Below are 13499 nucleotides of genomic sequence, written 5' to 3'. Positions count from 1 at the left end.
TTTAGCCCATATTTCATAAGGATGAAACACACATGGTTGGAATGTTATTAAGTTGAACGGGGATGTATTTCCAACCGAGGCTAAAATACTGGTCCAAATGTAACTTTGTAAGTGCATTCTGCAGGAAGATGACACAATTGTAGCAATACTGGGTGAAAATTCTACTCGATATGTCATTTTATTAATGATGAAGAATCAGCTAGAGATTTACCTTTTCCAGCTGCGAACAAAATTGTTTTGATGAAACAACTGCTGAAGATATGTTCTTGCTGGACCTTTGTCTTTGATAAAGCTTCTGAGAAATACTAATCCCAAATATGTATAAAGCTTAATATACAACATTTTTTTCAGCAATATATGAAAACTGAATATGGATTAAGAGTTACACTACATTCTCATAATTAATGTTGCTTAAACAATTTTTACCCACAGTACAAACAATTTTCCATTGTTAAATTTTAGAGTTGTGTAAGATGAATTACGTTTGAAGACAATGTAATGAATACTATTCAATCAGATTTGAACTTATGACATGTTGTAGCTGGAAAGAAAGAGAGGCTGCCCATAGGTAGAATTTTAACTATAACATAAATAACTATTGTTATTTCACAAGGAGAGGCCCCTGTGGCCATTTTATATAATGAACAAGAACTGCAAGCCTGTAGATATGTGAAATTAAGAGCACCAATGTGGGAAATAGCAAAAAATATAAATACATGGGAAGAAAAACAGTGGCATATTATCACAGCAGGGGGAAATGACATCTATAAGAATGACCTGAGTAGAGCAACACATACCTTAGAATCATTGCTAAAACTCATGGGAAATAAACATGTGATAATGGTAGGAATTCCACAAACTCATGATTTAATTCCTACATCATGCTTAAACACAGAAATACACAAAGCAAATAAATTGTTCACTGAAATATGTAAAGTATATGATGTGTTTTATATAAACATGGATTATTTAGAGAGGGACTGTTTCACTAAGCTTGGTATGCACATGGCAAAGGCAAGATAATTATCTGCCAAAAGATTTCTGAAATAATAGCAGCATCAGAACGTGAAGAGGAAATAGACACTGAAGCACCAACAACAACAAAACCTCTGCAGACACAACAATGTCCCCTCCAACTTCTGTACCAAATCAAACCTCAACAGAAACAACAACACCAACAGCAGAAACAATTAAAAATTCACCACTAGCTGAAAGTTTACCAGCAGCAAAGACCCCCCATATCAACATCATCTACAAGAGTAAAAGTCAAAGCAACAACACCAGTAACAACAACTACTAAAACCACCCCAGCAACAGGAGGAAGCTACTTGATTTTTTATTCCCAAAAGGCCTCAAGGCCAAATTAGGGTAAATAGTGCACTCAGCAACAACACCTCCAGTAGCAGTTCTTGCAACAAAAACTGAAACCTCATCAGCATCAACCACACAAGAACGACCAAAGAGATGGACAACTGCCCCTTTTCACCATCAGGGCGTTATCTAATGACCAACTCATGCTTCAAGATGAGAAGGAAGATTTCCAACATAATTTAAAATTAGGAATAAAGGTAAGTGGTCAACCGCGTACAGTCAGAACAAACCTAAAATCTCACCATGTCACTCTTCTTCATCAGTATATACAGTCAGGTCGATAGATACACAAAAAAACACATACATACACACAAAATTCAAGCTTTCACAAACAATGGTTTGTTCGTCGGGAAAGAGGGAAGGTGAGGGAAAGATGAAAGGTTGTGGGTTTTAAGGGAGACGGTAAGGAGTCATTCCAATCCCGGGAGCGGAAAGACTTACCTTAGGGGGAAAAAAGGACAGGCATACACTCGCACACACACACATATCCATCCGCACATACACAGACACAAACAGACATTTCTGGGAAGAGAGGATGTACTGAAGGGCACGTTCCCATCTCCGGAGTTCTGGTAGGTTAGTGTCGGTGGGAAGTATCCAGATAACCCGGACAGTGTAACACTGTGCTAAGATGTGCTGGCCGTGCACCAAGGCATGTTTAGCCACAGGGTGATCCTCATTACCAACAAACACTGTCTGCCTGTGTCCGTTCATGTGAATGGACAGTTTGTTGCTGGTCATTCCCACATAGAACACTTCACAGTGTAGGCATGTCAGTTGGTAAATCACGTGGGTGCTTTCACACGTGGCTCTGCCTTTGATCGTGTACAACTTCTGGGTTACAGGACTGGAGTAGGCGGTGGTGGGAAGGGGCATGGGACAGGTCTTACACCGGGGGCAGTTACAAGGGTAGGAGCCAGAGGGTAGGGAAGATGCTTTAGGGATTTCATAGGGATGATCCAAGAGGTTACGAAGGTTAGGTGGACGGCGGAAAGACAGTCTTGGTGGAGTGGGGAGGATTTCATGAAGGATGGACCTCATTTCAGGGCAGGATTTAAGGAAGTCATATCCCTGCTGGAGAGCCACATTCAGAGTCTGATCCAGTCCCGGAAAGTATCCTGTCACAAGTGGGGCACTTTTGGGGTTCTTATTTGGGAGGTTCTGGGTTTGAGGGGATGAGGAAGTGGCTGTAGCTAAGAAGAACCCCAAAAGTGCCCCACTTGTGACAGGATACTTTCCAGGATTGGATCAGACTCTGAATGTGGCTCTCCAGCAGGGATAAGACTTCCTTAAATCCTGCCCTGAAATTAGATCCATCCTTCATGAAATCCTCCCCATTCCACCAAGACTGTCTTTCCGCCATCCACCTAACCTTCGTAACCTGTTAGTTCATCCCTATGAAATCCCCAAAAGCACCTTCCCTTCCCTCTGCCTCCTACCCTTGTAACTGCCCCCAGTGTAAGATCTGTGCCATGCACCCTCCCACCACCACCTACTCCAGTCCTGTAACCCGGAAGATGTACATGATCAAAGGCAGAGCCACATGTGAAAGCACCCACGTGATTTACCAACTGACATGCCTACACTGTGAAGCGTTCTATGTGGGAATGACCAGCAACAAACTGTCCATTCGCATGAACGGACACAGGCAGACAGTGTTTGTTGGTAATGAGGATCACCCTGTGGCTAATCATGCCTTGGTGCACGGCCAGCACATCTTAGCACAGTGTTACACCGTCCGGGTTATCTGGATACTTCCCACTGACACCAACCTATCAGAACTCCGGAGATGGGAACGTGCCCTTCAATATATCATCTCTTCCCGTTACCCACTTGGCCTAAACCTCCCCTAATTTCAAGTTGCCGCCCCTCGTACATCACTTGTTACTCAACAACATCTTTGCCTCTGTACTTCTGTCTCGACTGACATCTTTATACGAAAGTGCTGGCAGGTCGATAGACACACAAACAAACACAAACATATACACAAAATTCAAGCTTTCGCAACCAACAGTTGCTTCATCAGGAAAGAGGGAAAAAGAGTGAAAGACGAAAGGATGTGGGTTTTAAGGGAGAGGGTAAGGAGTCATTCCAATCCCGGGAGTGGAAAGACTTACCTTAGGGTGGAAAAAGGACAGGTATACACTCGCGCACACACACATATCCATCCGCACATATACAGACACTGTTTGTGTGTGTTTGTGTGTCTATCAACATACCAACGCTTTTGTTTGGTAAGTTACATCATCTTTGTTTTTAGATATATTTTTCCCACGTGGAAATAATATATATAAATAATAGAGGGAAACATTCCACATGGGAAAAAAATATATCTAAAAACAAAGATGATGTAACTTACCAAACGAAAGCGTTGGTATGTTGATACAGATACTAACAAACACAAACACACAAACAAAATTCAAGCTTTCGCAACCCACGGTTGCTTCATCAGGAAAAAGGGAAGGAGAGGGAAAGACGAAAGGATGTGGGTTTTAAGAGAGAGGGTAAGGAGTCATTCCAATCCCGGGAGCGGAAAGTCTTAACTTTGGGGGAAAAATGGACAGGTATACACTCGCACACACACACACACACACATATCCATCCGCACATACACAGACACAAGCAGACATTTGTAAAGGCATATAGTTTGGGCAGAGATGTCAGTCGAGGCGGAAGTACAGAGGCAAAGATGTTGTTGAAGACAGGTGAGGTATTAGCGGCAGCAACTTGAAATTAGCGGAGGTTGAGGCCTGGCAGATAAAGAGAAGAGAGGATATACTGAAGGGCACGTTCGCATCTCCGGAGTTCTGATAGGTTGGTGTTTGTGGGAAGTATCCAGTTAACCCGGACGGTGTAACACTGTGCCAAGATGTGCTGGCCGTGCACCAAGGCGTGTTTAGCCACAGGGTGATCCTCATTACCAACAAACACTGTCTGCCTGTGTCCGTTCATGCGAATGTACAGTTTGTTGCTGGTCATTCCCACATAGAACGCTTCACAGTGTAGGCATGTCAGTTGGTAAATCACATCGGTGCTTTCACATGTGGCTCTCCCTTTGATCGTGTACACCTTCCGGGTTACAGGACTGGAGTAGGTGGTGGTGGGAGGGTGCATTGGACAGATTTTACACCTGGGGCGGTTACAAGGGCAGGAGCAAGAGGGTAGGGAAGGTGGTTTGGGGATTTCATAGGGATGAACTAACAGGTTACGAAGGTTAGGTGGATGGCGGAAAGACACTCTTGGTGGAGTGGGGAGGATTTCATGAAGGATGGATCTCATTTCAGGGTAGGATTTGAGGAAGTCTTATCCCTGCTGGAGAGCCACATTCAGAGTCTGATCCAGTCCCGGAAAATATCCTCTCACAAGTGGGGCACTTTTGTGGTTCTTCTGTGGGAGGTTCTGGGTTGGAGGGGATGAGGAAGTGGCTCTGGTTATTTGCTTCTGTACCAGGTCGGTAGGGTATTTGCGGGATGCGAACGCTGTTTTCAGCTTTTTGGTGTAATGGTTCAGGGATTCCGGACTGGAGCAGATTCGTTTGCACAAAGACCTAGGCTATAGGAAAGGGACCATTTGATGTGGAATGGGTGGCAGCTGTCATAATGGAGGTACTGTTGCTTGTTCGTGGGTTTGATGTGGACGGACATGTGAAGCTGGCCATTCGACAGATGGAGGTCAACGTCAAGGAAAGTGGCATGGGATTTGGAGTAGGACCAGGTGAATCTGATGGAACCAAAGGAGTTGAGGTTGGAGAGGAAATTCTGGAGTTCTTCTTCACTGTGAGTCCAGATCATGAAAATGTCATCAATAAATCTGTACCAAACTTTGGGTTGGCAGGCCTGGTTAACCGAGAAGGCTTCCTCTAAGCGACCCATGAATAGGTCGGCGTATGAGGGGGCCATCCTGGTACCCATGGCTGTTCCCTTTAATTGTTGGCATGTGTGGCCTTCAAAAGTGAAGAAGTTGTGGGTCAGGATGAAGCTGGCTAAGGTAATGAGGAAAGAGGTTTTAGGTAGGGTGGCAGGTGATCGGCGTGAAAGGAAGTGCTCCATCGCAGCGAGGCCCTGGACGTTCGGAATATTTATGTATAAGGAAGTGGCATCAATGGTTACAAGGATGGTTTCCGGGGGTAACAGATTGGGTAAGGAACCAGGCATTCGACAAAGAGATTGGTGTCTTTGATGAAGGACGGGAGACTGCATGTAATGGGTTGAAGGTGTTGATCTACGTAGGCAGAGATACGTTCTGTGGGGGCTTGGTAACCAGCTACAATGGGGCGGCCGGGATGATTGGGTTTGTGAATTTTAGGAAGAAGGTAGAAGGTAGCAGTGCAGGGTGTCGGTGGGGTCAGGAGGTCGATGGAGTCAGGTGAACGGTTTTGTAGAGGGCCTAAGGTTCTGAGGATTCCTTGAAGCTCCGCCTGGACATCAGGAATGGGATTACCTTGGTAAACTTTGTATGTGGTGTTGTCTGAAAGCTGATGCAGTCCCTCAGCCACATACTCCCGACGATCAAGTACCACGGTCGTGGAACCCTTGTCCGCCGGAAGAATGACAATGGATCGGTCAGCCTTCAGATCACGGATAGCTTAGGCTTCAGCAATGGTGATGTTGGGAGTAGGATTAAGGTTTTTTAAGAAGGATTGAGAAGCAAGGCTGGAAGTCAGAAATTCCTGGAAGGTTTGGAGAGGGTGATTTTGAGGAAGAGGAGGTGGGTCCCGCTGTGACGGAGGACGGAACTGTTCCAGGCAGGGTTCAGTTTGGATAGTGTCTTGGGGAGTTGGATCATTAGGAGTAGGATTAGGATCATTTTTCTTCGTGGCAAAGTGATATATCCAGCAGAGAGTACGAGTGTAGGACAGTAAATCTTTGACGAGGGCTGTTTGGTTGAATCTGGGATTGGGGCTGAAGGTGAAGCCTTTGGATAGGACAGAGGTTTCAAATTGGGAGAGAGGTTTGGAGGAAAGGTTAACTACTGAATTAGGGTGTTGTGGCACCAGATTGTGTTGATTGGAATTTTGAGGTTTTGGAGGGAGTGGAGCTGGAAGTGGGAGATTGAATAGATGGGAGAGACTGGGTTTGTGTGCAATGAGAGGAGGTTGAGGTTTGCTGGAAAGGTTGTGAAGGGTGAGTGAGTTGCCTTTCCGGAGGTGGGAAACCAGGAGATTGTATAGTTTTTTGAGGTGGAAGGTGGTATGCTGTTCTAATTTGCGGTTGGCCTGTAGGAGGATGCTCTGAACAGCCGGTGTGGATGTGGGAGAGGAAAGATTCAGGACTTTTATTAAGGATAGGAGTTGACGGGTGTGTTCATTGGCTGAGTTGATGTGTAGGTGAAGGATTAGGGAGGTGAGGGCAATGGATTGTTGAGTTTGGAACTGGTATAGGGACTGATGGAAAGAAGGGTTGCAGCCAGAGATGGGAACTTCAAGTGTGAGGCCTTTGGGGGTAATGCCAAATGTTACACAAGCCTGAGAAAATAGAATATGGGAGCGTAATCTGGCTAGGGCGAAGGCATGTTTGCGGAGGGAATGTAAATAAAACTTAATGGGGTCATTGTGGGGGTGTTGTGAGGGTGACATGGTATAAGAAGGTGGAAAGTGTAACATGACGTTGAAATGAAAATGAAATATAAAAATATATGGGGAGAGATCAAGGTGAACTAGAAAGCAACTGGAGATCTGGTACGGAAAAAGGCGAAAAAGTGTTGGTTAAGTTGATCCTGTGGTGAACTTGGTGTCTGTATATGTGTGGATGGATATGTGTGTGTGTGCGAGTGTATACCCGTCCTTTTTTCCCCCTAAGGTAGGTCTTTCCGCTCCCAGGATTGGAATGACTCCTTACCCTCTCCCTTAAAACCCACATCCTTTCGTCTTTCCCTCTCCATCCCTCTTTCCTGATGAGGCAACAGTTTGTTGCGAAAGCTTGAATTTTGTGTGTATGTTTGTGTTCGTTTGTGTGTCTGTCGACCTGCCAGCACTTTCATTTGGTAAGTCACATCATCTTTGTTTTTAAATATATTTTTCCTATGTGGAATGTTTCCCTCTATTATATATATATATATATATATATATATATATATATATATATATATATATATATATATATATATATATATATATATATATAAAACAAAGATGATGCGACTTACCAAACGAAAGCGCTGGAAGGTCGATAGACACACAAAAAAACACAAACACAAACACACACACAAAATTCAAGCTTTCGCAACGAACTGTTGCCTCATCAGGAAAGAGGGAAGGAGAGGGAAAGAGGAAAGGATGTGGGTTTTAAGGGAGAGGGTAAGGAGTCATTCCAACCCCGGGAGCGGAAAGACTTACCTTAGGGGGAAAAAAGGACAGGTATACACTCGCACACACACACATATCCATCCACACAGCCGGCCGCTGGTGGCCGAGCGGTTCTGGCGCTACAGTCTGGAACCGCACGACCGCTGCGGTCGCAGGTTCGAATCCTGCCTCGGGCATGGATGTGTGTGTTGTCCTTAGGTTAGTTAGGTTTAAGTAGTTCTAAGTTCTAGGGGACTTATGACCTCAGCAGTTGAGTCCCATAGTGCTCAGAGCCCAGCCATCCACACATATACAGACACAAGCAGACATATTTAAAGACCGTCACAACACTGGTCACTTCAAATCTAAATTGAAGTCATAGTTGGTTCACCACTGCTTTTACACAGTAAATGATTATCCACAAAAATAAATTTATTTATGTTAACCCAATGTAGTCTCATACAGAGGAACATTTGTATATTATCTCATTATATATAGCATAACTACATTTACTTAAGTATTCATCATTAACTGAGATTAATGTGTGTACTTCTATGAACAAAGGTATAATTATATACAAAATTGTTAGATAAAAATATAAAAATCCAAGTATCTCTTGCATATTGTACAGCTGTAGATGAAATGGATCAATAAACCAATAAGTCAACTATAGTTTCCCATGCAGAAGGTTGGTGGTTCAAATCTTTTTAGGTGCTGTGTAAATTTTTATTTTGAAATCTTTATCAAACTGACTTTGGTCATTATTTCTATTCAATTAATTGGATTAAATGTAATTTTTTAAAATTTTTGTTCCTATGTCATATCATTTTAATCATGAAATTAACTTTTTCAGTTGCTATATTTTTGTCTTCCTATCATTTTCCACTTCGAATCTTTATTCATATGAATTATTATTTCTATTTATCTATCACAATATTTTTCCAATTGAAATAATAATCTATCTATACCGACTGTGCAACTGTGTCAAACATAAATTTTGCTTATAAGGTGTACATTTTTTGGTTGGTAATCATCAGACATTTAAAACATAATTCTTATTGCACTTCCATCTTTCTCAAAGATTTTTGGAAAACTGATGAAAATTATACTCATAAGCTACCTTGACACCTTCAATCTTATACATTGTAATCAACATGGTTTTCATACAGGTCACAGCACAGAAACAGCTATAAGGCCTATAAGGCAGAAATTATTAGAAATTTAGACAATATCAAATGTGTGGTAGGAATCAACCTAGATTTTTCCAAGGTCTTCGATACAGTAGATCATCAAATCCTCCTTGACAAACTGGAGGCAATAGGCATCAGAGGAATTGGGAGGAGATGGTCTGAATCCTATTTCCAAGATAGAATTCAGGTTGTGGAACTCACCTCATCTCAGAATAAGCAAAAAATAAAGTGGGTATCTGATGCTAAGGCAGTGGCAGTAGGTGTCCCTCAGGGTTGTGTTCTTGGCCCCCTATTATTCCTAATCTATGTAAATGACACCGAAAGACCCAACAGATCATCAAAAATTATGTTATTTGCAGACACAAGCATAATTATAAGTGGTTTTAGACTAATAAGTTAAAACTCAATTTAAATTAAACAAATTACATACAGAATGGTAAAGTAACTGACAAGGATGATCACCAGATATCATTGAGTGACCATGAAATAGAGAAAGTCTGGTCTACAAAATTCTTGGGCAGGTACATTGATCAGCACTTGAGCTGGAAAGACCATGTCACATACATATTCAAAAAACTCAATTCAGCATGTTTTGCACTGAGAATAATTTCTAGAGTTTGCAGTGCAGAGTGTACAAAATTAGTTTATATGGCTTATTTCGATTCTATTATATCCTATGGAATAACATTCTGGAGTGCAACTAAATGTCGCTTGAGAGAGGTTTTTAAATTACAGAACAGGGCCATTAGAATTATTAAACACAGCTTTCCACAAACACACTCCAAGCCCTTGTTCATCCAGCTAAACATACTTACAGTACCATCTTTGTACATATTAAAAAGTATACTGCATACAAGATCACACTTGAGTAGTTTACGGGTAAATTCAGATCTTCATGACTACAATACACATATCTGTAAGAATCTGCACGCAGAAAGAACAAGAAAAACAAAAACTCAAAAACATGTGAGCCACTATGGAAAAAAGCTTTATAATGCTCTGCCACTCTGCATCAAGGAAACAGAACATGAAGGAAAATTTAAGTCAGACTTAAAAAAGTATCTGATAAATAAATGTTTTTAGCATAAAGGAATATTTTGAATCCTTTAATCACTAACTGATAGTTGTATTGTCAATATCATGTTGTTCTCAATGTCAGTTCTATGTCTCAAACTCTAAATTATGTGTAATACGTGTTTTCCAAAATATACTAAATATATATAAATTCATCACATATGGTACATGTTAAAAAAGCATGTGAAAGAACAACCCATTAATTCAATGTTTAAATTTTCAACATATTATATAATGTTAATTTTATGTGTTTGATAGAAATTTGTAATATTCTGCTGTGCATATTCTGGACAGTATTATGACAATTCCTATATCATGTAAATGATGCAAAGGATGATAATAAATGAAATGAAAACTATGAATTAAGAAACACAAATGAAGATTGAAATGAAAGAAGAGATTGTAAACTCAAGCAAAATGAGGAATGGAAATAATGAACACAATAACACAGACAAAAAATAGGGGATGATAAAACAGAAAAAATGAAATTGAAGTTAATACTTAAAAATAATTAAAATCACATGAACAAAAATTCCAAGTAGAAAAACAATGTTACGAAGAAAAAGAAGAGCACATGAAAAAATAAATATGATGATTAAAATGACATGCTAAAGCAACAGAAATAAATGAAATACATTTAACCCAATTAATTGAATAAAAATAATGACTGAAGCCATTTCAATAAAGACACAAAAATTAAATTTAAGCACCACTTGACAACATTCAAACTTCGACTCTTTCACGTGTGGAGCCAATTACCATAACCATTATGGTGTGCAACTAGTCTGTTAGAGCATCATGGGAAATAAGTTTTTTTTTTTTTTTTGGTCGATTACTCACAAATGAGGGACCACCTGGGTTAATGGCTGCAGGATGTGATCCCTTGGGCATTAACCTAATGGTCTAATGGTCGATGAATAGATGATTTCAAAAATTTGATCCCAGCACTGAGGACCTCTCCTTGCCAGAAGAGACTGCCAAATGCTGTTCTTTCACATATCAAAGAATGTTGCATAATTCTGTTATCAGCCTGGATTAATATTAAACAGACTTCATTATTTGTCAACACACAGCTTGTGATGGGGCATGTACTGTCCCCTGGCTCAATCACAAATAATTTCAAATTAGCTACACTTCGTAACTCATTTATCAGAAAATTGATACATATTGCGTTTTAATGCACTGCTGTTTTAAAATGCTTAACCTTGTTTTCAGAAGACTTCAGACTTGACTTTTTTAAAGTAAGCAAATGATGTGGCTGGCTGCAATTAGACTGCTGTGGATCACAAACTAACCATTTTGACTACTGGCAAGCCAAAGATATCAAGATGAACTCCACAAGACTGCACCAGACACTGTTCTTCATATTTTTTAAAAAAATGTTGTTGTTAACTTTATTGTGCACTAGAAGAACGGTGAAGATAAAAGAATATAGAAAAGTTAATTAGCTCTGTAGAACAGAATGCAACACAGATGGAAAAATCATAATTTTTTCCTGAGATAACTGCCTTTTATAAAAATCATCATGAAACCCGTAATTTAACAAGAAAATATTAAGAAAGAACCACTACACCACCATGAATTTCAAAAGTTATAAATTATTAAAAGATGAATGCCCATTAGGAACTACCTAGAGACTTGAAATAAACTAATGAATATAAATATGAAGAACAGTGAGTTCCAGCATTACCTGCTGAACCAGCATGTTGCAAATTTCACGCAGAAGCAGAATAATTCTTGTATTATTACAATAATGTCTACAGTAGCCCCACGTCAAGCAAACAACATGCATCAGTGGTTTCAGATGTGGACGAACTTCATTGAAATCTGTGCTTTCAATTACATCAAACTGTGGTTTTAAGGCCTTCATGAATGCTGAAATTTCACGAGCTTCAAGCACAGCTGAAAAACAAAAAGAAAAATAATATTTCTTTTAGTGAGCAGTATGAATGTTCATTCTGATTAATATGTCTGGAAACACTATGGAATAAGATTTACAAGAATAATCATGGCTCCTTTATTTTTACATACTCAGTTAAAATTAATTTAAAATATACAGAGTTACGCACAAAAAGAAAATACTTTTTCTTTCCAATTTACTTTTGCATGAAATGCACCTACTACAGTGACCATTCTCTATGACAATACCACCTCCTTCGACAATGAATGACTATCATTAACGGCATAGACAATATGACTGATGATCATTTCTACCATATTCTTCTTCTCTTTCCTCCGCTTCTTTTCAGTTTATTTCCAGTTTCTCTTTGCAAACTATGCTCTTTTTCTCAGCTGTCAGCTTCCACAAAAGTCAGCATATTACACAGCTTATTACAACTTACAGTTTAGATGAACTGACATTTGTTCATTTAATAACACACTGGTGAATTTTACTATTGAAACAAACGTGTTCTGATTCAAACCCATCCATGAATTATATAAGATTTTGCATATAGTTCATTATATAGACTCAAAATGAGAGATCCTCGAGAATGCAAAACATGTCAGAGAATATAAGACAGAATACATGTTTTCCACATGGGTTAATGGTAGTTGCTTTAATGTTCATTGTTCATATCTTTAGTTAAGTGGGCCTACAGCTGTGGAACATTTATATAAAAAAAAAAAAAAAAGCTGCATTTTTAAATGAACTGTAATACAGCAGTTGTTATAGAATGATACAATGCATATTTAAAAAAACAGAAGTTAGTAAACATGATGAAGTAGTTGGGATGTAAGGGAGCTGAATATGTTCACTTTCCATAAATTTTATTTGTTTATTTGCAAAGTTGAAGCAGCTGTTGAAACTGTCACCATACAGTTTTTTCGTCTGGTGGTTAGTGCATGTTCCACTGCAGTTTTCACACAACTGTGTTCATGGTCCAGATGACACAATAGCAGCACCAGTGCACCCCTAACACCACTGGGAAATATTTAGAGAGGCTAGCACTGGAGCTCTGAGTGCTATTTTAAACCACTCTTAATGAGTTATTCATGCATCCAACATCCGAATATGTCATCACAAGCAGTCACAAACACATTCCCTAATTGTGTAATACATGGAGTTCAGAGTATGGATTTCTGGTTTGGTGCAACTTGCACTGCAATTAATCTTAAATACATCCTTTACCTACCACATCGGATGTATGATTTTTATTCCTCTGTATCAGAGAGTCATTGATGCAAAATCACAGAACATACATTACATACCTAAAAAATATTAAAATTAAAGGAAAAGAAATACCTTTTAGGAAACTTAAATACAGTTAGATATTGCCTGTAGCCTCTCAAATGAAACCATCCTACAATCTGTTACAAATAATTTGGAAAAATCGTGGGAAATCAAAAAGGATAGTTGTTACAGAGGCATGTAATAAATAGCTGTTCCTGAAAAGGAAAGTTGCTACTCACCATATAGCAGAGCTTTTGGATCTCAGATAGGCATATCTGCGACTCAGCATCTCCACCATATGGTGAGTAGCAACTTTCCTTTTCATATTATTGTTACATTCCACCATGGATTTTCCATTGTCTGATAGTGGTTCCTGAGAAATTTGATGAAAATCTTCCAGAAGAGAGTC

General features: G+C 39.8%; 1 protein-coding gene across 1 annotated transcript in view; it reads right to left on the bottom strand.

Moving 5' to 3' along the window:
• The window catches only part of LOC126195528 (dynein beta chain, ciliary-like), a 930907-nt gene that overhangs the window by 822453 nt on the left and 94955 nt on the right, over positions 1 to 13499 (bottom strand). The window contains exon 6 of the mRNA XM_049934154.1: positions 11609 to 11820. Within this exon, the coding sequence (XP_049790111.1) occupies positions 11609 to 11820 (212 nt within the window). The remainder of the gene's footprint in view (positions 1 to 11608; positions 11821 to 13499) is intronic.

This window comes from Schistocerca nitens, chromosome 7 (genome assembly GCF_023898315.1).
Source record: "Schistocerca nitens isolate TAMUIC-IGC-003100 chromosome 7, iqSchNite1.1, whole genome shotgun sequence".
Lineage (NCBI taxonomy): Eukaryota > Metazoa > Arthropoda > Insecta > Orthoptera > Acrididae > Schistocerca > Schistocerca nitens.
The sequence above is the reverse complement of the archived record's forward strand: the minus strand, read 5'-3'. Positions and strand labels throughout refer to the sequence as shown.